Source organism: Ovis aries, chromosome 19 (assembly GCF_016772045.2).
Source record: "Ovis aries strain OAR_USU_Benz2616 breed Rambouillet chromosome 19, ARS-UI_Ramb_v3.0, whole genome shotgun sequence".
Classification (NCBI taxonomy): domain Eukaryota; kingdom Metazoa; phylum Chordata; class Mammalia; order Artiodactyla; family Bovidae; genus Ovis; species Ovis aries.
In genome coordinates this window covers 57,678,240-57,702,693 of record NC_056072.1, presented here as the reverse complement: position 1 = coordinate 57,702,693, position 24,454 = coordinate 57,678,240, and the positions used below count along the sequence as shown (strand labels likewise).

At 54.0% G+C, this 24,454-nt stretch overlaps 1 protein-coding gene across 4 annotated transcripts in view; it reads right to left on the bottom strand.

The window, feature by feature from the left end:
• Window positions 1–4,192: 4,192 nt before the first annotated feature.
• The window catches only part of GRIP2 (glutamate receptor interacting protein 2), a 44,312-nt gene continuing 24,050 nt past the window's right edge, over window positions 4,193–24,454 (bottom strand). For 3 of the 4 annotated variants that reach the window (XM_027957813.2, XM_042236435.1, XM_042236436.1), the window contains 10 exons: window positions 23,698–23,764; window positions 23,454–23,599; window positions 14,425–14,569; window positions 13,351–13,490; window positions 12,565–12,744; window positions 11,454–11,631; window positions 9,672–9,777; window positions 8,372–8,515; window positions 7,278–7,424; window positions 4,193–6,318 (listed from right to left, as the gene is read on the bottom strand). In XM_027957813.2, the coding sequence (XP_027813614.2) occupies window positions 6,160–6,318; window positions 7,278–7,424; window positions 8,372–8,515; window positions 9,672–9,777; window positions 11,454–11,631; window positions 12,565–12,744; window positions 13,351–13,490; window positions 14,425–14,569; window positions 23,454–23,599; window positions 23,698–23,764 (1,412 nt within the window). In that variant the 3' untranslated portion in view covers window positions 4,193–6,159. Of the gene's footprint in view, window positions 6,319–7,277; window positions 7,425–8,371; window positions 8,516–9,671; window positions 9,778–9,804; window positions 10,066–11,453; window positions 11,632–12,564; window positions 12,745–13,350; window positions 13,491–14,424; window positions 14,570–23,453; window positions 23,600–23,697; window positions 23,765–24,454 lie in introns of those variants that run through there. The other variant, XM_042236437.2, reaches the window with a different exon arrangement.

Sequence of the window (24,454 nt, the reverse complement as noted above, 5' to 3'; positions counted from 1 at the left end):
CGATGGCAGCACCACCCATGCCCAACTCAGTCCTGGGCCAACTAGTCAAAGTGAAAGTGAAGTCGCTCAGTCGTGACGGACTCTTTGCGACCCTTGGACTGTAGCCCACTGAGCTCCTCCATCCATGGGATTCTCCAGGCAAGAGCACTGGAGTGGGTTGCCATTTCCTTCTCCAGGGGATCTTCCTGATCCAGGGATCGAACCCAGGTCTCCCACATTGCAGGCAGACACTTTAACCTCTGCACCACCAGGGAAGCCCTTAGAGCGGAACAGCCAGCTAGAGCCGAGGGCAAAGTGGGACTCCCAGGACTGAACAAGAGTGGGATGCGCCCGAGGACGCACTTTAGGGCTTCAGTCTCACTAATTCTTCCCCCTCAAGCTGTTCACCTCCCATCTCAGAACGAACGCCAGCCTTGGACACAGCACCCTGCTGAGGGCTTCGGTGGCTGCACACACAGGAACGAGGCTTGGGGTGCGAACCCAGGTCAAGTGCAGGCTCGGTGACTCTCCCGCCACGGTCCCAGTGGAGACTCTGGTCTCAGCCCGAGCAGAGGACACACCGGAAGTTAAAGCGGTTGCTCACCAAGGCCACTCTGCCAGGCCGTCCCGACCTAGCTGCAGTGCAGACAGGGCACTCCAACCGGCTCAGGCGCCAGGGACAGCAGAGGAGCCCAAGACAGGGAGGGCGGAGGGGCTAGAAGAGGCATTTCCCTTCCCTTTCATGCCACCCACGTGCTGTGGTTTGAAGGTCCCGCCAGCGTCTGTTGGAGGAGAGGTGATCTGAGCGCACACCAGCCTGATGCAGGTCTCCGGTCTCCAGGACGATATCGATCCTACACTCCTGGGGTGTCTTTGGCCACGGAGCTTATTTGAGAAGGCCCAGCAATGTGCTCCGGTCCTTGTAGTTTCTCTCTCCCTGATACAGGCCTCTGCATATGAGGAAAAACGGATGGAAAGAACCCGCCTCCTTCCTTCCGCATACACACAGAAATCTCTGTCTAACCTCTAGCAGAGACCTGTAATCAATACTGCAGAGAGGATCTGCCTCCTTCCGGATATGCACTGAAAATCGCGTGGCGAGATAATGGACCAGCACGTGATGCTCAGCTCGGTGCTCGACCTTCTGCAACGAGCTCTGTCCAAAACAGACTAGACTACACAGACTCTGTGGAAAAGCCATGCCCGAATCAGCTGGCTGGACACCGAGGACACGTGCACCGCTACAAATCGACCACTGCGAGAGCGCATCAGCTGGACGCGAGAGGGAGGGGCGCTAGGAAGGAAGGAAAGAAAGGGAAGGGAAGCCGCGCCTCCTTTCTTTCCTCCCACCTCCCTGACTTGGGCTGCGAAACCCACCCTTGGGGCCCAGGGCTGGGCCGAGTGAGGGTCCACACAGCCCAGCAGCCCAAGGTCACCTCTACCGCCTGCTCAGCTCTGGCTCGGCCCGGAGTTCTGATGGCATCCGGGCAGTGAGGATCCTGGAGGCTGGAGTCACTTGGCCTCCGCCTCTCCGGTGCTGGGCTTCCCAGCGCGAGCCTCCTTTCTGACAGTCCAGCTTCCTGGGCAATGAGCAGTCTCAGCAGGGTACAGGGGCCCTCATCGAGATTGGTCTTGAAGGGGTCCGGTGGCGACGTTTTAGGGGGAGTAATGAACACGCACCCTGGGGTGTTTGCTAACGCACATCCCACACTCACTCCCAGCCCAGGAAGCTGCCTTTCCCTCTAGCTTGATGGCCTAAGAACCAGAGGTGGGCACGAAGAAGAGCTGCCACCTTCTGGACATTTCCTCTAACAACAAGTTTCCCGCATTTATGGGTTGTGTCAATAACCCCTATTCTCAGGAAATAGCCTGCAATAGATAATGCCCCCCAAAAATTGAATCTCAGCTGACTTTCAGGAAGTCAATTTGAAGAGGTAAATATTCTCACACTGATGATAGACAGAGAAATAAGTAAATAATCCATACCCCCAAGATGCTCAAGATCCCTAACATTTAGGAAAATGCCAAGCAAACCTACAAAAGAGGGGTCACTCCTCCAAGCAGGAGGTCCATTCATTAAGTCTACAAACAGTAACTGCTGGAGCGACCAAGGAGGAAAGGAGCCCACCTACACTGTTGTTGGGAATGAACATTGCTAAGAGCCACTGTAAAACGCTCTCTGACATCACGCTTACAGCAGAACAGGCCCCTGATCTGCCATTTTCTCTCCTGGATGTATGTCCAGAGAAAGCTCCAACTGGAAAAGAACGCACCCCAACCTCCATGGCGGCACCGTTTCCCTGCGCCCACGCACAGCAACCAGCAAACTGTCCACCCGGAAACGAGTGGAAAAGGAAGCTGTGCTAGAAATAGACGACGGACTGTGAGCCAGAAAAAGGGATGAGATGCGCCACTGGCAGGAACACAGGTGCACCCACGGAGACCCTCCGCCAACTGAGCTACTTTACACAGAGGAGACCCAGGAAGACTCGCTATCACACGCGGATGGGTTTGGGGCATAGACGGAAGAGACCGGCTTTGCAAACGACAGAGTGGCTCAGAGGCTTCAGCCAGAGGAGTAGGCTTACAGAAGCGGAGGAGACGGTGGGGCGGCAAGGGAGGAGGCCTGGATTGACATGCACAGAAATATATATGTGTGCGTGTGTGTGTGTAACAGATAATATAGAAGGGCCTGAGATTGAGGAGGCCTGGATTAATATACATAGAAATACATGTGTGTGTAACAGATAATACAGAAGGGCCTGAGATTCAGCACATGGAACGCGCCTCAAACTTCTGGAATTCTCAACAGCAAAAGAATCCGAAAGTGAAGAGATATGCTCTATGTATAAATCAAGGAGAGCAAACCAGTCCATCCTAAAGCAAATCAGTCCTGAATATTCACTGGAAGGACTGATGCTGAAGCTGAAACTCCAATCCTTTGGCCACCTGATGCAAAGAACTGACTCAATGGAAAAGACCCTGATGCTGGGAAAGACTGAAGGCGGGAGGAGAAGGGGACGAAAGAGGATGAGATGGCTGGATGGCATCACCGACTCGATGGATGTGAGTTTGAGTGAACTCCAGGAGACAGTGATGGACCGGGAGGCCTGGCATGCTGCAGTCCATGGGGTTGCAAAGAGCAGGACACAACTGAGTGACTGAACTGAGCCAATACGTCGAGTCCAGCTGCTGTACATCGAAAACAAACCACAGCGTAAATCAACTATACTCCAACATGTCGTAAAAATGGAACTGGAAAAAAAAGCAATAAAAGGAAAGGCCTTGCAGAATGCTCTGTCCTCCTTGTCTTGGGCTGCTTGGTATTACGTCCCTGGAGCCTGAGCCAGCTTGGGTCCCATGGCTGAACTGCTCTGGGGCTGAGAGGCCTGGCGTGCATGGGCTTGTAACCGAGCCCCACTTTGCTCCTGGAACACATCTGTTTTGCTCCCGATACGACCGCAGTCTCCAGATCTAGGTAGACTGTCCTACAGCTAAAGCAAGCCTGGTACCCCTGAGCGACGGCGGGCCTTCTGGCCAGGAGTTTAAAAAACCTCATGTAGCCTCTGCTTGCCCTGGTGTAAGGTCCCCACCTCAGCCTTCCCGCTCCAAGTTACCCCTTCTGTGAATCACCGGCCACTGAGGAGGCCATTTTTTCAAGGCTTGGGATGTTTTTTTTGTCTCAGGTTGAATCTTAAGGGGGCCTAAGTGGTGAGACGCAGGCCTGTAGTTCTTTGCTCAGGCGCATTCTTCATGAAGAACACATCCCCTAAGGCTCTAGCTCCCCCAGTAAGGACAGGAGGTGTAAAGAAAGGCTACTCATAGGTGTTGCCCATAACAACTTTAGTGTGTAAAAGTATCGGGATTACAGTATCTTTTCCTGTATATTTTTGTCTCCTTTGTCGAAGATTAATTGATGAGATGCTTGTGGGTTTATCTGTGAGCCCTGTATTCCCTTCTATGGATCTATATGTCCATTCTACAACAGGGGCACGCTGCTTTGATGACCGTAGCTTTGCAGTGCTGTGTAAAGTTTGGGAGGCTTATGCCTTGTACGTTCTTTCTCTTTGGGATTTCTTTCTGCAATTCTGGGTCTTTTGTGGTTCCATAAAAATTTTAACAATTACTTTCCCTCGTGTTGTGAAAAACATCATCAGTAATTGGGAGAGGTATCGCAAGCGAATGATTTATTTTTTTAAAGCAGACACCCTAATCCAGGTGGTTGTAAATAGTTTTATTTTTTTAAAAACTCACCCCAACAGCAATCTCCCACCCAACCCCCAAGTCATTGCAACTTGCGGGGGAGAGGTCTGTACACGTGTCCCCAGACAGACCCCAAATGGCCTTTACAATTTGGCGCCGCTTGTCACGTTGTGCTTCCCGAGAGCCCTAAGAAAACCCCTTGTAGAAAAATACTTTACAAGGAATACGCTCTAATCTCAGCCAGAGAAAAATACAGCTTTTAGGGGGTGGGAGGGGCACGTCGCGGGGGGCTGTACTGAAAATGCATAGGCAGGCAGGACGCTCGCCGGGAGACGGGTGTCAGGAAACGTCGATTCTGGGGTGACCAGTCCCCGTGAGAAGACAGAGGAATATTGCATATGAGAAGGCCGGCCGCAGCCAGGAGGCTCACCTGCGGGGCCCAGCTACAGACGTCTGGGGGAGTGGCGGAGGCCTCGGCCCAAGGATGGGGGTGCTGGCCAGGTTCAGGGCGCGTCTTCCTCCAGCAGGCAGAGCTGGCTCTGAGACCATCCCCGCCCTAATCGTGCAGAGGGGTCAGCCTGGATAGGGCACATGGCAACGCGCAGTGACCCAGCGTGCAAACAACACAGCTCTGGGGTCCTCACCAAGCCCCTTGAGGGGAAGAGCATTATTCTGGGGACACAGGGGTGCAAGGTGGAAGGTGCGGGAGGGTGGCGCCTCTGTTTTCCTGGGACCCTGTTAAGAGCTGGGCAGGGTCCAAGCCCGGCCGGAGAACTGGCTGAATGCTTTTTGACCACCTCCATCCCCGGGGTGGGGTGGGGGCCCCAGCCCTGACCAGGTAGATGTCCCAGGCCCTTCTCCAAACCCAAAGGTAGCAGAACATGAGGAAAACCATTTTAAGCGATGCTGGTGCTTCCAAATTTTCAAGCAAGAATCAACTTCCCTCCACGACCCCTTTTGGACACTGTCGCCCCCAGGAGTGAGGAGGAATAGCCTGTCTCCCCCCACCCCTCCAGTCTCTCCATCTGCTTCTGTCCCCTCCTCCGCTGACTTGGTGAAGAGCTGGATCCCCTCACATGCATCCTGCTTCCAAGTTTCCCCATCTTCACAGTCACAGCAGGTGAAGGGAACACCCCTGGGTCTTCGGTCCGAAAACGACTCCCTCCTGCCCTGAGGGGCCTGGGCCAAGAAGGGTGCACTCGTACGGAGCAATGGCCATGTGCCCGATGAAAGCAGCGGGAGAGACGGACAGCCTGAAGCCTGCTTTGTGAAAGCTCACCCAGCAGGCCCAGAAATGCGATTCCAAGTCGCAGAGGCTTCGACCAGAGTCTCAGAAATGGAAGAACTGCTCAGAGGGCCTGGGATTCGAGATGCCCCGGCTCCAAGTCTGCTAAGTGCGGCATGGGAGGATGTGCCGGTGAGCCCTGGACCCAGATTCTGGAGAGAACGGGGTTGGCCCCTTCCGTCTTTCCTGCCGGGAGGCCGTCCAGATCATGCTCCCCTGAGGGGAAACTAACCATCCCTGAGAAGCTGCACATCCCTGCCTGTGACCACGCAGCTGGGATCGGCTCCTCTTGCTCACCTCCTGAGACAGGGAGTTCACTCCTGCCCTGAAGTCACTCGGCTCCACAGCTCTGCTGGGCGATCGCTCCCTGCGTGGCGCTGAGCTGTGCCCACACTGGATGCTCTTCCCAGGGGCCCTGCAGGGACCTGGAGTAGCCCCTTTACTCTTGGCTGAGCGACCTGCCTTCACTTCTATTGGGTGCCCCGCCCCACCCTGGCACATCTCAGAGGCCCAGTTGGAGAAAGACCTCAATGTCACTGGAACAGGCCCAGACCCCTGCCTCCACAGATCTGGAGGACAAAGTCCGATCCGAGCCTACCCGGTGACAGACGGACGAGTGGGTGGCCACTTCTCCAGTCTGGCTGCAGGCGTGGAGCCAGGATCTTCCTGGTTGTCCAGATCACGGGCCGACTTCAGAGCATCCGTGGGCCGCTGGGGCCGGGCGCTCGCGGGGACCGGCTGGTCTGGGCCAGCGGGTTGCGGCTGATGATCAGCTCCACGACATCGCCCGCGTCGGCCAGGAGCGGCACGGCCAGGCAGCAGTCAAGGTCCCGCGTGCGGACGTGGTTGACCTGCACAAGCACACCCACGGGGCAGACGGCGCCCACTCAGCCTGGGCTCAAGCGGGTGAGGACTTCCCAACACACAGACCCTGCCCGGCCCGGACACGTGTCATTCTGCACACTGACACAGAGGCGGGCACTCCCATGTAACTCTCTTAACCCTTCCACGCACCCTTCACCCTCCAACACCTGCACCTTCTCTCTGTTTGTTAACATCACAAGCAGACCACACGCTGAGCCTCCTGCCCAGCAGGGGCATGAGCAAGGGGGTGCCCACTCACATTTCCCAGACTCCCTTGCTGTGAGATCGCATGACTTAGTTGCCATGGAGTCTGGGGCACTTCCTAGAGGGTGGACCCTCCCCGAGCCCAGGTGGAATAAGACCCGCAGTGGACGTATAGGAGATGTGACAAGTAAATGTCCACGTGCATTAAATCACTGAGATCTGGTGACTTCTCTGTTGGTCCAGTGGCTAAGAATCTGCCCGGTGATGCAGGGGACCTGGGTTCAATCCCCGGTCCAGGAAGATCCCACATGCCACAGGGCAACTAAGCCAGCGTGCTCCGGCTACTGAGCCTGCGTGCTCCGGCTACTGAAGCCACCAGCATATCCTACAGCCTGGGCTCTGCAACGAGAGAAGCCACGGCAGTGAGAAGTCCATGCGCCCCCACTAGGGAAAGCCTGAGCACAGCCACCAACAGCGAGCACAGCCAAAACTAAAATAGAAATAATTCAGGCAAGCAGTACTTAAAAACCACTGGGATGTGGGCTTGTTACCGCAGCATAACTTAGCCTAACCTCACTGATATAACTGTGCGGTCAGCCCCTTCTCTCAGATGAAGCAGCTGGCTCTCAGAGACGGGAAGCCACCTGCCCAAGGCCACTCAGCCAGGGTAGACGCTGGGCTTTCCCCCACCCTGGGGCTAGGGAAGACCACTCCATCAAAGGTACCCCGACCCCGGCGTTACCTGGAGAACCCGGTCAAAGGGCCGGAGACCCCCTCGCTGGGCTGGCCCATCAGGGCGCACGCTGTGGACGTAGACGCCCTTTTCCAGGAGGCCGTCGGAGACGCTGAAACCGAAGTCACTCCGCACGGGGTCCTTGTGCAGCGTCACCTGGGAGCCGGAGGGGGCCTCTGGAGCCCTGACCTTCCTCCAGCATCCCACAGGTGCCCAAGTCCCTTGGGCGGGCATCAGATGCCTCTCGGACTCAGCCCCCGCCCACCTGGATGCCCCCCCAAACCTCTGGGGCCCCTCAGTGTGCAGCACTCAGTCACCGCGGAAGCCACAGGAACAGAGTTCCCTTACACTCCTTTCCAGTCTTCCCACTTCCACACCAGAACAGCATCTCCACAGGGTGCCATGTGCGCTCCCAGCCTCTGACACTTCCCATTGCCCTGCCCACCAAAGAGCTCAGAACCCTCTGAAGGCGATTATGGGGCGAGAGGTCTCTTTCCTCCTGCGTATTTTATTTTCCTAGACTGTAGCCTAGTCGACAGAAATGCTGGCCTTTCCTTTAAGTAGTGATATACATGCACGCATACACAGATATGGGCTTCCCTGGTGGCGCTAGTGGTAATGAATCTGCCTGCCAATGCAGGAGACGCAAGAGACGCTGTTTCGATCCCTGGGTCGGGAAGATCCCCTGGAATAGGAAGTGGCAACCCACTCCAGTATTCTTGCCTGGAGAATGCCACGGACAGAGGAGCCTGGCGGGCTACAGTCCATGGGGTCATACAGAGTTGGACTCGACTGAGCGATTAAACCACCACTGCCACACATATATATACACACACGCGACAAGCTTACATATTGTAAATACTCACACACACAATCACTTAAGTGGGATAAAAGTGAGTCCACTTAAAGAAAAGCATCACAAGTATGTGTGTGTGTGTGTGTGTGTGCACCCAAATGGCAGGGGTTTGGGAAAACTCTCCCTTCTACCTAATCTTGTGTGTTACTGGTGGAGGAGAATGAAGCCTGGAGAGGAGTGGGGTCCACCTGGGCCGCATCAGGACATGTGCCCTGGCCTCCCACGCACCCCGAGCCCCAGCACCCACCTTGTGCATCTCCACAGGCGTTGGCAGCAGCAGCTCCTGCGTCTCTTCGGGGGAGGCTCGTAGCTCCCGGCTCCTCCTCCAGGGCCCGTGGCCGGGCCTGCCCTCCGGGGCCACGCTCTGCACGGTGCCTGTCATGATGGATGCCTGAGGGGACACAGCCCTCCACTCAGACGCTTCCCGCTCTGTCTGCCATCAGCAAAGTTTGGCAAGCGTATCCGAAACAGTTACTAAAGCTGATCACATCCTTGGCCACCAAGAAAGAAGTCTTACAAAAACTCCCAAGAGTTAGGATCAAACTGAATGTACTTTCACAACCCAGTGTGAACAGGTTTTAACGTTGGCGTCAAAAAATGAAACCAAACATATGCAGTTCCAAAACCAAACACCCCGCTTCTAGAAGTGTAATTAAAGGGCTTCAGTAGAAATCACAATGGAATTTTTTTAAATATTAGGAATTGAATAGACCATAAAAGTACCACAAACTTAAAGTTTATGGGATGCAGTCAAGCAAGGGCTTACAGGTAAATCTGTATCTTTAAATGTCAGGAAGCAAGAAAGACTGAAAATTAAGGAGTTGAGAAACCAGGAAAAGTATCAGGACTTAAAACACAAGCAGAGTAGAAGGAAGGGGATATGGAAGCAAAATGCACAAAAGGGTTAGACGAAACACCAGTGGAGCGTGAGCGAGAATGCATAGACCTGAAACTGGACTGAGGAGCCAAGCATCTGGCAAGACTAACAGCGAAAAAAAGCTCAATCAAAAATCCAAGGAGCAAAGCACGGCACGAAGCACAGACACAGAGTGCAGATCACTGATCTCGGAGCGGGCAGGCGCTCCAGGAGCGACCCGTGAGGACCCCGCCTGCGCCTCCCCGGCAGCCTGCCCCAGCATGGGGGACGCAGACCTCACTGCAGCCACGCTCACCTCCCAGCCCCGCACTGCCTGCTGTTCCCGATGCTGACATCCAGAAGCTTCCCCTGGGCAGGCTCACAGCCATGTCACACCACTGTACTGCACACACACACACACACACACACACACACAACTGCCCTTCTGCATCGACGTGCGCACACCCGGACACGCGCTGCGACAACATGCTGCACTGCGCATGCCTGAGCATGCTTACACGTGTGCACACACATGCTCCAAGCATGCTCGCAGCTGCACATGCCCGGTCGCACATGTGCCCATCGTGCGTGTGTGCAGCGCCTTCCCCCGGAGGCGGCCAGTGCGTGCATTCACACACACTGCACGGGAGCACAGTGCCACCACCGTGCTGCCTCCCACGGGCACACGCACCTCCAGCTCCCTCAGCAGCTCCGACTGACCGCACGACTCCAGGTCTTCGAGGGCCTCCCCGAACGTGCGCCAGAAGCCCTCCTCGCGGCCGGGGCCAGGGGCTGGGCTGCAACGTAGGAACCAGAGAGCGTCAACTCCCAGGGGCGGGCGGGCGGGCAGGGGTCTGAGGCGTCTTCCAGGCCCTGGGGACCCTGCGCTGGGCTCAGGGGGGGCCAGAGGGTGGGCAGGCGGGCGGGCTGGAAGGCAGGTGTCCTCGGCGGCAGTGCTGGGGCCCCAGGGCAGTGGCTGGTGACACAGAATGGGGGGGAGACGCAGTGAGGGGCCACCGGGACTGGCGGTGAGCGGCTAGAACGGGGGCAGATGAGACGGGGCGGAGAGCGGTGACACAGGACGCCTGGGGAGAGAGACAGACGGACAGACAGACGGACAGAGAGACAGACAAGAGAGGAGATCCATGGTGCAGCCCTGGAGGACAGCCCCTGGCCTCCCCTCCCCGCCCAGACACAAGGCGTCACAGGACAGTGACAGACGCAGCTGGAGCCGGCGTGGACACGGACGGATGAGGATGGAGGGTCTGGGCTGGGGAAAGGGCCGCCCCCGTGATTTCTATCACAGGAGGTCGGGCCCCTTCTCGGCTCTAGACTCGGGCCCCATCAGAACTCAACAAGCCACAGTTTCCTGCTTCACTGCCTGCAACGCCCTTCACTATCGACACAGCCCCAGCCGTTATCAAGTGTGCCGTGATGTGCAAAGCACTCTCTCTCTCTCCGGAAGGCACCCAGGCTTTCATCTCCTGGGGAGCCGCCAGGACGATGATACAAAAGGGGCGGCCCCCTTGCCTTCCCATTTCAGAGATGAGAAGACGGAGACTGAAGGCCGTGCGCTGCGTTCAAGTCCATTCTACAGACGCGCTGAGCCAGGCCCTCTCCTGGGTGCAGGTCCATGCTACAGACGCGCTGAGCCAGGCCCTCTCCTGGGTGCAGGGCCATGGAGGGGACTAAGGTGAGGGCCCTGATCTCACGGCTTGTGTGCATGAAGCTACTGGGTGCCAGGCTGAGTTAGCGGTGCCAGTTAGCGGTAGAAGACTCGACAGCCAGGTCATTAACAGGGAGACCCAAGGCGGCCAGAGCCACCAGCATGCTCATGTGCACGGCCATGGGTTTCAGCAGAGGGACACAGGCCTCTTCCTTATGAGACTCAGGGAAGCCTGCCGCGGGGAGGGGACCTTGAGCCTGGTCTGATGGATGAGCAGGCGTCGGCCCAGAAAGGGGAGGGGACGGCACTCTCGGCAGCAGGCACGGCCGGGTCGAAAGCACTTCCCACGGAGGTGGGAAGAGGGCAGCTGGGACTCCCTGGGATCGCTCCTCACAGGAGCAGTGGGCAGCTGAATTCCCCCGAAGACACTGCCACAAACACCATCACACCCATGGCCCAGGGCTGCGCTCGTGACCACAGCCACCCCAGGGGGCCACTGCCATCTGGGCCAAGTCAGGAGGGTCCGGATTCAACGTCTCAGGTTCTGAGAAGAGCGGATAGCCAGACACGGAGTGGGGTGGGGGAGTCAACCAGGCTGCCTCCCTGCCCCCCACCTGGGCCTCCTGTAATGCAGACAGCTCTGCTCCACGCTTGCTCTCCTCTCCCAGGAGGTGCCTCTCCTGGGGGCCACACGAGACTCATCCATCACACCCACCGCCCAGGCACAGGGACCAGCTCCCTAAGCCCATCCCAGCCAAGAGGCCAAGCCTGCCTCCTCCCCTGGGGTGCCCCCCACCCCCCACAGACCTAGTGGGTGGCTCCCAGTCCTCCTCCTCCTCCTCCTCCTCAGGGAAGCTCTCATTGGCAGGGCCTGGGGTATAGCTCGTCCTCCGGGGCTCGGTCAGGGGGGGACTGCTTCTCAGCCGGCTGGACCGCCACTCCTGAGGGGTCACGGCCCGAGCTGCCACCTGTGGAGTGTAGGAACCTGGCCGGGGGGAGAGAGAGGGCGTCGAACATCCTCTCCGTGTGCCCCGCTGGCCCTCCTTCCTGCCCCACCTGCAGCCTAGCGGGGTGGCCTGGGAGAGGTCTTTGCCTCCTCTGGGCTTGCTGGACCACCCAGGCCCCTACCCTAGAACCCCGTGACCATCAGCAGAGTGAATGCCAGACCTCCAGGACCCTGTCCCAGCTCCATGGGGCTCAGCGTGGCCAAGCCCTGCCTGAGAAGGGGTCCACTCTTGACCATCCCCTTCCCCCTGCCCTGAAGGTCCTGCCCTGTGGGGTGACGCTGACCCAGGGCTGCAGATGGGGAAGTTCAAACAAAGTGGGCAGACACGCAGTGAGGGGTGACCAGGGCCAAGGGCCCCTGAGACTACCTCGAGGCCTCACCCCACTTCTCCCTGAGCTGGGCCTTGGGGAGTCCCCTGCAGTTCTGGGTCAGAGAGATCACAAGATTCAGACATCCCCCAAGGCCGCCCATGGGTCTCCACCTGCATTGGGCAGGGGGGCACGTGTCCTGGGGGGTGGCCTCCCAAGTGGGTCTCATAGGAGGGATAGCAGGGGGCTTTCTGCCTTCCTGTCTTTGATGGGATACAATCAGCACTGAACACTACGTGCCAGCCACTGGGCTGGGAAGGGAGGAGGCAGAAGCCAGACCCCTTAGTCTCAAGCCTCATGGGGGAGATCTGAATGGGCAGCTTTGTGCCACGGATGCCAATCAAAGTCCAAGAAGGCCTGCGGTCCCCGCTCTGAGGGTGAGGGGTCGTCAGAATGGCTGACCGGGCCCGATCAGCTCTGCCATGAGGAAGTGTCCCTAAGGGATGGAGCCAGCAGAGGAGCAAGGAGGCGGGGCAGGGGGAGGGCACGGCCCTGCAAAGGCCCAGAGACAGTACCATGCTTGTCCAGGGGCCCGAGGCGTTACCTGGGCCCCCAAAGCCACCCTCTGTGGCCGAGCTGCCCCAGGACTCCACAGCGCTGTCCACGCTGGGCACGGTGGGCGAGGATCGGGCTGCCAGCAGACCACCTTTCAGCGCCTCTGGCGGGTCTTCATCCGCGTCACTGGCTTCGCTGAGGCTGCCCGACTTGCGGGGTGCGAGGGGGCCTGGGAGGAAGAGCGGGTGTCACCGCCACTGGCTTCCGACCTTGGAGACAGAGATGTCCGTCTGTTTCCCTGCTTCGGCCTGGTTTGGGGAATCACAGGCCCCTGGGTGACCAAGTGGACATGTGAGGTGGGAGGCAGGCTGGTGGGCACACCCATTTCACAGATGGGAACAGTGAGGCTTTGGGAAAGCTGCACCACACACCCAAGGTCACATGTTGGGCAACAGTGGAGCCCAGATTCAAAGGAGAGCCCCAAAGTCTGGACTCGTGTCCACTCCCTACCAAAGCATGGGGGATAAACACAGGGGAAACTGAGGGATGTATAAGTGACAGCCGCAAGGGAAAACAAGCAGGCTCCTTAAGAGGCAGGAGGCCGAGGCGGGAGGTGATGAAGAGCATGGCTCAGGCCCACAGAGCTGCACAGTGGCTGTGTGACTTCGGGCGCATCACTCCAAGCCTCGGCTCCTCATTGTCCCCGGGACCCTCCCACCTCCACGGGGTGAGCAGCCATCTTATGAGGCTGGGCCCTTGAAGCGGGCCACAGTGCCCCAGGGATCTCTCTCCCTAGGTGGGCTGGACGGCCCCCAGGGTGCGGGGTGAGGCTCACGGTCTAGCTGCTTCTTGATCTTCAGGGTGACGGTCTCGCCAGCCACCTGCAGGAGGTGGATGGCCTCGCTCAGTGGCCGGCCCTTGAGGCTAACGCTGTTGATGGCCAGGATACGGTCCCCGACGTGGATGGCGCCAGTCCTGGGGAGGGGGCACAGGGTAGAGGACGGGAGTTAGGGACTTGAAGTGGGGGGGGCCTGCCCTCCGGGAACTCAGGAAACCCAAAGCACAAGCCTGGATGACCCCAGGTAAACCCACCTGTGGGGGATTTAAAAAAAAAAAAAGCCAGTGTGATCGTGTTAATAGAGGAGTCGAGTCTTTCATCTGGGAGGGGATTGTTCCAGCTCAACTCCAAAGTTAGGTTCTAGAACCAGTGTTCAGCATGAATTCTGAGGATGTTTGCAAGGCCACTTGTGAAGTGAAAGTGAAAAGTCGCTCAGTCGTGTCCGACTCTTTGTGACCTGTGGACTGTAGCCCACCAAGCTCCTCCGTCCATTGGATTCTCCAGGCAAGAAACTAGCTACCAATTACTAATGTGGTCTTTTCAAGCTGAGCACTGGAGAATTGATGCTTTTGAACTGTGGTGTTGGAGAAGACTCTTGAGAATCCCTTGGACTGCAAGGAGATTCAACTTGTCCATCCTAAAGGAAATCAGTCCTGAATATTCATTGGAAGGACTGATGCTGAAGCTGAAACTCCAATACTTTGGTCACCTGATGCGAAGAGCTGACTCATCTGAAAAGACCCTGATGCTGGGAAAGACTGAGGGCAGGAGGAGAAGGGGACGACAGAGGGTGAGACGGTTGGATGGCATCCTGCGTCTCCTAGATTGCAGGCAGATTCTTTACCCACTGAGCTGCCTGGGAGGGATTTATCCAGCACTTACCTGAAATCGGGATGGCTGCCAGGGGCTAGCCCCCATCTAAGGAACTGAGGTTCAGAGAGGGATAGGACAGGCCCCAGACCATCAATACTGGAACAAAGCTAAGAGCCAGTTTTGACTGACCCCAAAGCTCAGCTCCTGCCCTATGGGGTCCCTGGCTCACCCGTGTGTGCCCACAGAGCCCTGGCTCACCTCTCAGCCAGGCCACGCTTGGTGAGGCCCGAGATGACGATGGGATCGAAAGGCTCCTCTGTGCCTGAGATGGTGATGCCCAGGGGGCCCCCATAGCGTTTCAGCTCCACCGTGTAGCTGATGGCACCTGTGGTCTCCTGCTCATCTGTGGAGGGTGGGTATGCATCAGAGGTTGGGGGCACATATCGGGGGCTGGGGCATAGGAATGGGCACGCCCAGAACCCCACAAAGCTTTAATGCACCACACTCATCATACGCTTCCATTAATACCCCCCTACCCCCTCAGTCAAAATAAAGTTACCCATTCCCTAAACCACTAATACAGCCAATTTCTCTGCCCTTAACACACACACTCCCTCGGTCACTAATACTCTCATCCCCTTATTCCCTTAACACACCTAGTCCTTCAGTCTTCCCTTGTGTTAACTCAGCCATTCCCTCAGCCATTAATTCAGGCATTCCCTCAGCCATTCATTCAGCCACGGTTTCAAACATTCCCTTAGCATTAATTCAAGTCCCTCATAGCATTATCACACCTATACCCTCAGCCATTAATACACCCGTTGTCTCAGCCCCAATACACAAATTGCTCAGCTATTAATTCACCGATTTCCTCAGCCATTAATTAACCCATCTTGTAGCTACTGATCACCTATCCCCTCGGTCATTCACTCACCCATACCATGTACCATTCGTTCACCAGGAATTCATCCATCCACTCACTCCATTAATATACCCATAACCTCATGCCATGGTTCCACCCATCCCCTCAACCTTTAAATCCCCGATCCCCTCAGCCACTAAGGGAGCCATCCCCTCGGGCATTAGTTTACCCACTCGGTCAGCCCCATCCTCCCATCTCCTAAGGCGTTAGCTCACCCATTCCCTGAGATTCGACTACACCCATCCACTCAGCCCTCAGCTCACCCTCTGCCTCGGCCGTTTGCTGCAGCCATCGTCTCATCCATTAACATACCCATTCTCTCATCCACGAATACACCCATAGATCCTGCATCTAGTTCACGCACTCTCTCAGCTTTAACCGACAAATTTCCTCTGCTACTAATGCATGAGTCCTCTCCACCACTAAATTCAGCCTTTTCTTAAACATGCGTTCACCCATTCTTCCAGCTGCTAACATACCAGTTCCCGCAGCTACTCATTCATCCATTCCCCAGCCATTGATTCACTGATTCCCTTAGGAATTACTTCCCCATATCCTCAAATATTCATTCACCTGTCCACTGAGACATTAAATCACCCATTCCCGGAGCCCGTAATTCAGCCAGTCCCTCAGCTAGTGTTTCACTCAGTCGTGTCGACATTTGAGACGCTGTGAAGTGTAGCCCGCCAGGCTCCTCTGTCCATGGGATTCTCCAGACAAGAATACTGGAGTGGGTTGCCATGCGCTTCTCCAGGGGATCGTCCCGACCCAGGGACCGAACCCGGGTCTCCCACGCTGCAGGCAGATGCTTTCCCATCTGAGCCACCAGAGAAGCCCCTGTTTCACACGTTATCTGCTGTTAATCCAACTCTTCCCTCAGCCGTTATCACCCGCTGCCTCCGTCACTAATGCACCAATTCTTTCACGCCTAACATACCCATGCGCTCAGAGGTTAGTCCTCCCATATCCTCAGCCATCAATTTACTGATTCTCTTCGGAACTAGTTCAGCCTCTCCCTCAGTTCCCTAGTGGCTCAGAGGATAAAGCGTCTGACTGCAATGCAGCTAGATCTGGGTCCGATCCCTGGGTCAGGAAGATCCTCTGGAGCAGGAAATGGCACGCCACTCCAGTACCTTTGCCCGGAACATCCCATGGACGGAGGAGCCGGTAGGCTACAGTGCATGGGATCTCCAAGAGTTGGACACGACTGAGCGACTTCACTTTCCCTTTTCCCTCCCTCAGCCATTAATTAATCCATTCCACACCCATTAGTTCACCCACTCCCTCAGCCTTGAATACGCCATATTCCCTCAGTCATTAATATACAATTCCTATGGCCACTAATTCACCCATCCTGCCTCCAGTAACTCACCCTTTTCCGTAGCTATTAAATCAGGCATTCCTTCAGCTACTAACTCAGCCAGGAACTGAGCCATGAATTCACCCAGTCAGCCATTAGCTCGCTATGCCTTCAAACATTAACACACCAACTCCCCCAGCTTTAATACACGCATCCACTTAGCGATAAGTGTACCCAGTTGCTCAGCCATTAATTCACCTTTTCCCACAAAAATTACTGGACCTATTCCTTCGGCCACTATACACTCATTCTGCTGCTCCTGCTAAGTCGCTTCAGTCGTGTCCGACTCTGTGCAACCCCAGAGACGGCAGCCCACCAGGTTCTCCTGTCCCTGGGATCCTCCAGGCAAGAACACTGGAGTGGGTTGCCATTTCCTTCTCCAATGCATGAAAGTGAAAAGTGAAAGTGAAGTCACTCAGTCGTGTCCGACTCTTAGCGACCCCATGGTCTGCAGGCCACCAGGCTCCTCCATCCATGGGATTTTCCAGGCATCAGCACCTAATTCAGCCATTCCCTCAGCCTTCAATACACCATTTCCTCAGTCATTAATGGAGTCAAGTGCCTCCATTAATTCACCCATTCCCTCAGCTATTAAATCAGGAATTCCTCAGTTATTAACTCAGCTAATACCTGAGCCTTTAATTCACTCATTGCCTCAGTCATTCACTTATACCCTCAGCCATGAATTTACCTGTATCAGTTCAGTTCAGTTGCTCAGTCATGTCCAACTCTTTGCGACCCCATGAACTGCAGCACGCCAGGCCTCCCTGTCCATCACCAACTCTCGGAGTTCACCCAAACCCATGTCCATTGAGTTGGTGAGCCATCCAACCATCTTATCCTCTGTCATCCCCTTTTCCTCCTGCCCTCAATCTTTCCTAGCATCAGGGTCTTTGCAAATGAGTCAGCTCTTTGCATCAGGTGGCCAAAGTATTGGAGTTTCAGCTTCAGCATCAGTCCTTCCAATGAATACTCAGGACTGATTTCCTTTAGGATGGACTGGTTCAATCTTCTTGCAGTCCAAGGGACTCTCGAGTCTTCTCCAGCACCACAGTTCAAAAGCATCAATTCTTTGGCACTCAGCTTTCTTTATAGTCCAACTCTCACATCCATACATGACCATTGGAAAAACCATAGCCTTGACTAGACGGACCTTTGTTGACAAAGTAATGTCTCTGCTTTTCAGTATGCTGTCTAGGTTGGTCATAACTTTCCTTTCAAGTATAAGCTTCTTAATTTCATGGCTGCAATCACCATCTGCAGTGATTTTGGAGCCCACAAAAATAAAGTCAGCCACTGTTTCCACTGTTTCCCCATCTATTTGCCATGGAGTATTGGGACCAGATGCCATGATCTTAGTTTTCTGAATGTTGAGCTTTAAGCCAACTTTTTCGCTCTCCTCTTTCATCAAGAGGCTTTTTAGTTCCTCTTCACTTTCTGCCATAAGGGTGGTGATATCTGCATATCTGAGATTATTGATATTTCTCCCGGCAATCTTGATTCCAGCTTGTGCTTCTTCCAGCCCAGCGTTTCTCATGATGTACTCTGCATATAAGTTAAATAAGCACGGTGACAATATATAGCCTTGATGTATTCCTTTTCCTATTTGGAACCAGTCTGTTGTTCCACGTCCAGTTCTAACTATTGGTTCCTGACCTGCATATAGGTTTCTCAAGAGGCAGGTTAGATGGTCTGGTATTCCCATCTCTTTCAGAATTTTCCATAGATTATTGTGATCCACACAGTCAAAGGCTTTGGTATATTAGTGATGGGGAAATGTGAGAATCCATGGCATGAGGGAATGGATATATCAATGGATGAAAGAATGGTTGTATTAATGGCTGAGGGGATGGTTGGAATAACAGCTGAAGGAATTGGTGAATTAATGTCATACGGCTGTGAGGAAAATAAAGGGTTAGACTTTATTTTTTGGGGCTCCAAAATCACGGCAGATGATGATTGCAGCCATGAAATTAAAAGACGCTTACTCCTTGGAAGGAAAGTTATGGCCAACCTAGATAGCATATTCAAAAGCAGCTACATTACTTTATCAAGAAAGGTCTGTCTAGTCAAGGCTATGGTTTTTCCAGTGGGCATGTATGGATGTGAGAGTTGGACTGTGAAGAAGGCTGAGTGCTGGGAGCCAGCGCGGGAGATCCCACCCATGACAAGGTCATGCGGAGAGGCCTGGTGGGCAAGGCGAGTCAGGTCTCGAGGGGTCCTCTGTCTGAGCATCTCCCCCGAAACCAAAACCTGTCTGTTTCCTATCTGCTATACTGTACTCTTCTGACATAACAGGGGGCTATCCCCGAAAGAGTTAATTCGGAGCTCCAGTTAACAGTCTCCTGCATATAAAAAGAATGTCTCGGGCTTAACCCCTTTGATGGCTTTCTAACTAATCTGACTGGTCTGCCCGGACTTTACAATTTGTGGGTTGTTTACAGCCCCCAACCGTGAGAGGCATGAAGCTCAAAACACCTTAAAGATATAGAGCCTTTTAGAGTTAAGAATTAGTTTGGTGAAGAGTTTGTTGAGTTAATGTTTGCCCCCAGGCCTCCATATCCTTTATCTTTTAGGCACCTGGGAGGATATTAATCAATGTAAACGGGATGCAGAAATAGGAATATAGTAGTTTTGATGTTAGCAACACTAGACTTTTGAGTTAATTAACTTTCTCTTTGTTATAAATCACTGCACTTTTTTCATTGTTATAAATTGTTGTGTCTTTGCTATGTAAGAATGTAACTTTACTTAGCGCTTTCTGAGCGTGGCACCAGACTTTGGGAAGAACAACATTATTAGGGCAAATAAGTCTTCTGGTTGACAAACTCTTATCACAAAAGGGCCATAAAATGTTAATTGGCCTTCTGGCCAGAAGATGATGTAAATCACCTAAGACTTGTGTATACAACTAGGTATGCAGAGAGAAAAGCCTGGTCTTGATAAGAGTCAGGGCTGCTGATGCTACATAATTTTATATTATCCATTGATCTCTATGTACAAAAAAAAGGTATAAAAAGCCTTTCCAACAATAGAGGATGGGCCAGTCACTGGAAAGACTGGTTTCCCCCGTGTCTTCTTTACTCTCTTTTCTGGCTGAATTCCCATCTGGGGCATGGAGGCTCGCCATGTCTACTTACTTGCCCCGGCTTCTAAGATCCACACAAGACTGAGCCCAAGGCGGGGCACTCCCCGCTATTCAAGAGGACGCCGGTGGCCTAACATAGACGGTGCAAGTTCCTTGTCTTGGAACTTTATTGGTTTTCCACGTAAACCAAGTTATTCAGCATCTTTTCTCCACTAAATTTTCCTACTACACTATTCTTTCCTAATCTCTCTTTTATATTTCTAAATAAATAAGTTTTTCCTCGCCACGCCGTCCCCACTTCGAATTACCCTGGATCCACCAGGGCTGGACCCCGGCAGCTGAGTGCCGAAGAATTGATGCTTTTGAACTGTGGTGTTGGAGAAGACTCTTGAGAGTCCCTTGGACTGCAAGGAGATCCAACCAGTCCATTCTGAAGGAGATCAGTCCTGGGTGTTCATTGGAAGGAATGATGCTGAAGCTGAAACTCCAATACTTTGGTCACCTCATGAGAAGAGTTGACTCATTGGAAAAGACTCTGATGCTGGGAGGGATTGGGGGCAGGAGGAGAAGGGGACGACCGAGGATGAGATGGCTGGATGGCCTCACCGACTCGATGGACGTGAGTTTGGGTGAACTCCAGGAGTTGGTGATGGACAGGGAGGCCTGGCGTGCTGCAGTCCATGGGGCCGCAGAGAGTCAGACACGACTGAGGGACTGACCTGCACTCATGATATTAGTTCTTCCGTTCTTCCAGCTGTTATTTCCACCGCTCCCTCAGCCGTTAATTCAAGCGGTCCCTCGGCATTATTTCTGTCATTCCCAGTCTTTGATACACCAATTCCTTCAGTCTAGAATACCACATACCCGCATGCATTAACTCACCCACTCATCAGCCATTAATTCAGGCATTCTCTCAGCCCTAATTCACCCATTCCCTCAGCCATCAATCTGTTCCCACACCCATCAATAGAGCCATGTCCTCAGGCCATATAAAAAGATCCTTGCCCATTTCCTCCACTCTAAATCACACATTCCCAAAGCCATTGATTCCCCCATTCCTCCAGCCACTAATCCACCCTTCCCTCAGCCATTCATTCACCCGTACTTTCAGCCAGTAATACAACCATTCTGCCAGGCCTAATATGCCCAATCCCTCAGGAATTATTTCACCCACCCGCTCCACCATTATTTTCCTCATAACCTCACGTTCACCAATTCCCTCAGGTATTATCTCAACCATTCTTTCAGCTATAAATTCAGCCATTCCCTCAACCTATTTTTTGTCTGACAAGTAAGAAGTAGATGTATTTAGTGACACATTCCATGGACCGGGTGTGGTCCATCTCGAAAAGTGCGAGTGACTTTGGCAGAAACACTCCATAGAGAGGGTGGGCCATCTCCGAAGACAAGAGACCTCCCTTAATCTTTGATACACGAATTCCCTCCGTCATTAGGACACACATCCCTACATCCATGAATTCAACCATCCCCTCAGCCGCATTTCAGGCTTTCCTTCAGCCAACCAACCCCTCAGCCATTAATACCCATTTCCTCATGCTATTAATTCACATGTTCCCTCAGGCCTAATACCAACTTTCCATCAGCTATTAATTCAACCGTTCTCTCAACTATTAGTTTCCCATTATCTCAGCCACTTAAGTTTTTTTACTTAAGTTGTTAAGTCACCCATTCTTTCTGCCGCTGAGCTCAGTCATAAGCCCCCAGCTCACCCAGTCCTGCCATCACTAAATCACCGTTTACCTTAGCCATTACTTCATTCATTCCATCAGGCACACTCACGTCTCTCCTGTGCAAGCTCTCACCCATTAATTCAGCCAATCCAAGACATTTTCAACATTCTCTTGGCCATTAAACTATTTCTTCAGCCAGTAAATCCCATATTCGCTCAGCCATGAATTCCCCCATTCCATCAGCCATTAAGTCAATCCCTTGGCCATTATCCCACCTGTTTCATCAGCCCTAACATGCCAGTTCTTTCATTTTAATAGAGATTCCTTAAGTGACTAGTTCCCCCATTCCCTCAGCCATTAATACAGCCAGTGCCTTCGTCATTAATTCAACCAATCCTGCAGCTATTAACTCAGCCAGTTCCTCAGTGATTATCTGAGCCATTTCCACAGCCTGTGATACACCAATTCCTCCATTAATACACACATTCCCATTCACCCATTCCCTAGCCATTAATTCAGTCAATCCCTCAGCCATGAATTCACAAATTTCCTCAGCCACTAATACACCAAGTCCCTAATGCCTAACACCCGGACTTTCTAGTGATTAGTTCACCCACGTCCTCATGCCATGAATACGCTCATTCCCTGTGTCATTTATAAACCCATTCAGTCAACCGTTAGTCCACTGTTATCTCAATCTTCAGCCACAGATCGCTGAACCCGTAGTGGATCCACTCCTTCAGCCACGAAGTCACCCCTCATTTCAGCCACTAACTCTTTACCTCTTATTCAGCCAATCCACCAAGCACTGCCGCAGGCCTGCCCTGGTGGCTCAGACGGTAAAGCGTGTGTCTATAATGCGGGAGACCTGGGTTCGACCCCTGGGTTGGAAGATCCCCAGGAGAAGGAAATGGCCACCCACTCCAGTACTATTGCCTGGAAAATCCCATGGACAGAAGAGCCTGGTGGGCTACGGTCCATGGGGTCGCAAAGAGTCAGACACGACTAAGCGACTTCACTTCACTTCATCAATCATTAACTTACCCAAACCCTGAATCATTAACTCACCTATTCCTCCAGCCATTAATTCGCCATTCCCTCAGCCATCAAGTCACCCCCTCCCTCATGTCATTACTTCACCCATTCTCTCATGGTGCTAATTCGCCCATGCAGTCATGCCATTAACACAGCCATTCCCTAGCCCACCTCCCCACCCATTTCCTCTCCATTAATTCACCCCTCCTCTCAGGCCTCATTTCACTGTTCCTCCAGCCGTCACTATGCTCATCGCTTCATGCCTTTAATCCACCCGTTCTCCCAGCCATGAATGCAGCCACTCATTCTGCCATTGTGGCAGCCGTCCACTCTGCCATGAATACACCCATTGTTCCCTGCTATTAATCCACCTATTTCCTCAGCCATGAATTCAAACATTCCGCCAGTCATTAATCCACCCATTCCCTCAGCCATGAACACACCCATTTCCCCCATGGGAGGACTTCAGATCGCACCACGTGAGGCCATCTTCTGCTTCCAACAATGTTTCATTCCACCCAAACAGCCATTTCAGTAAGAGCAGAAACACTGAACCAGCATTTTTATAATAAAGATTTCACATACCACGCAGAACCACAAGGATAATGATGGTGATGATGATATTGACTATAAGACGACACCAGATTTCCCGGTTTTCTTAAAAACTCTGAAATCTGCCCACAAGTGATCCTCCTGCCCAGGGTGGGAGTTGGTGGCAGCCCTTCTGAACAAGAGTCTCGCCAGTGGCCACAGTCCTCTCCTTCTCCTCTGCCTACGCAGACTGAATAATTTCTCTCAGCTTCGGCCCAGTTCACTTACTCTGTCACCTGTCCAGCCTCAGGTGTGCCTGAGTCTGCAGCCTCAGCTTATTCACAGCCGCCCGCGCTGTGGCACATCCCCCACCCCCACCCAGTCACCAACACACCCAGCCATCTGCGCCCAGCAGCCGTGGGCAGGGCCTGTTGGGTCCACGTCTGGCTCAAACTCTAGCAGACCTCACATGGGCCTTTGGAGAAGGCCAGACCTGGGGACAGGGACCCATCTGCCATCTTCCCCCCTGGCCACCCCACGTCTTCATCCAAGGGCTCTCCACCAGCAGCCCCTGGGTGGCACCCTTGGTTGGAGGGAGCACCAGACTGCCAGCTGGGCACCGTCTGATTGGCATAGGTGGGTGGGGATTGGGGCCCTCACCCGAGTTGTCCTCATCCTTGCGGATCTTTAGCTTCACCAGGTCCTCACACTGGCGCAGGATTTGCACAGCGTCCTCCATGGGACAGTTGTCCAGGCGGATGTTGTCAATGGCCAGCAGCTTGTCCCCTGGCTCGAGGGTGCCGGTTCTGCAGGAGCAGGGAGGGGACATGAAGGAGTTGGGCACATGCAGGCGCTCAGCCCACTCCCATGGGCCAGCCCCCCGCCCTGCCAGGGGCCCCCCTACCTGTGTGCCACGCTGCCTTTCTTGATGTCAGAGATGACCAGGGGCTCCCCTCGCTTCCTGCTGGCCGCTGGAGGAAAGAAGCCAAAAGCCCATCCTTGGCCACCTCGGCCTCAGGGGCCCAGGGGTTGGGTGTGGACTCAGAGCCCCACACCCCGCTTCCCATGGCTCCTGGGCTGTGTGGACTGTGAGCAAACCAGCTCCCCTCTCTGTGCCTCAGTTCCCCTCTGTAATATGGGGATGAGGCCAGAGTTCACAGGGACATCCGAGATGAACTAGACGAAGCAGGACAACACCTCCCACACTCAGCTCATTCTCCAGCACACGGAGCTCCCTGAGAGGCTGTGTTTGGCTGGTGTCTGTGTCCCCAGCAACACAGACAGGCCCAGGTTCCAGAACCAAGTGACTCTTAACAGCTGAGTTCTTCCTTGCCCGCTGCAGGGAATGCTGGCTGCGAACACTGCAGCAGGATCCTGCTGGGGAATGGCCTTTAGCTGAGGGAGCAGCCTCACCCAAAACAATGTCTACACCCATTGACCGGGCCACTCAGCGGTGCCAAGGCCCAGCTCCCAGCCTCTATGCAGGACAACTCCCGCAGAGAGTGAAAGTATTAGTCGCTCAGTCGTTTCCGACTCTTTGCGACCCCATGGACTGTAGCCTACCATGCTCTTCTGTCCATGGAATTCTCCAGGCAAGAGTACCAGACTGGGTAGCCATTCCCTTCTCCCGGGGATCTTCCTGATACTGGGGTTGAACCCAA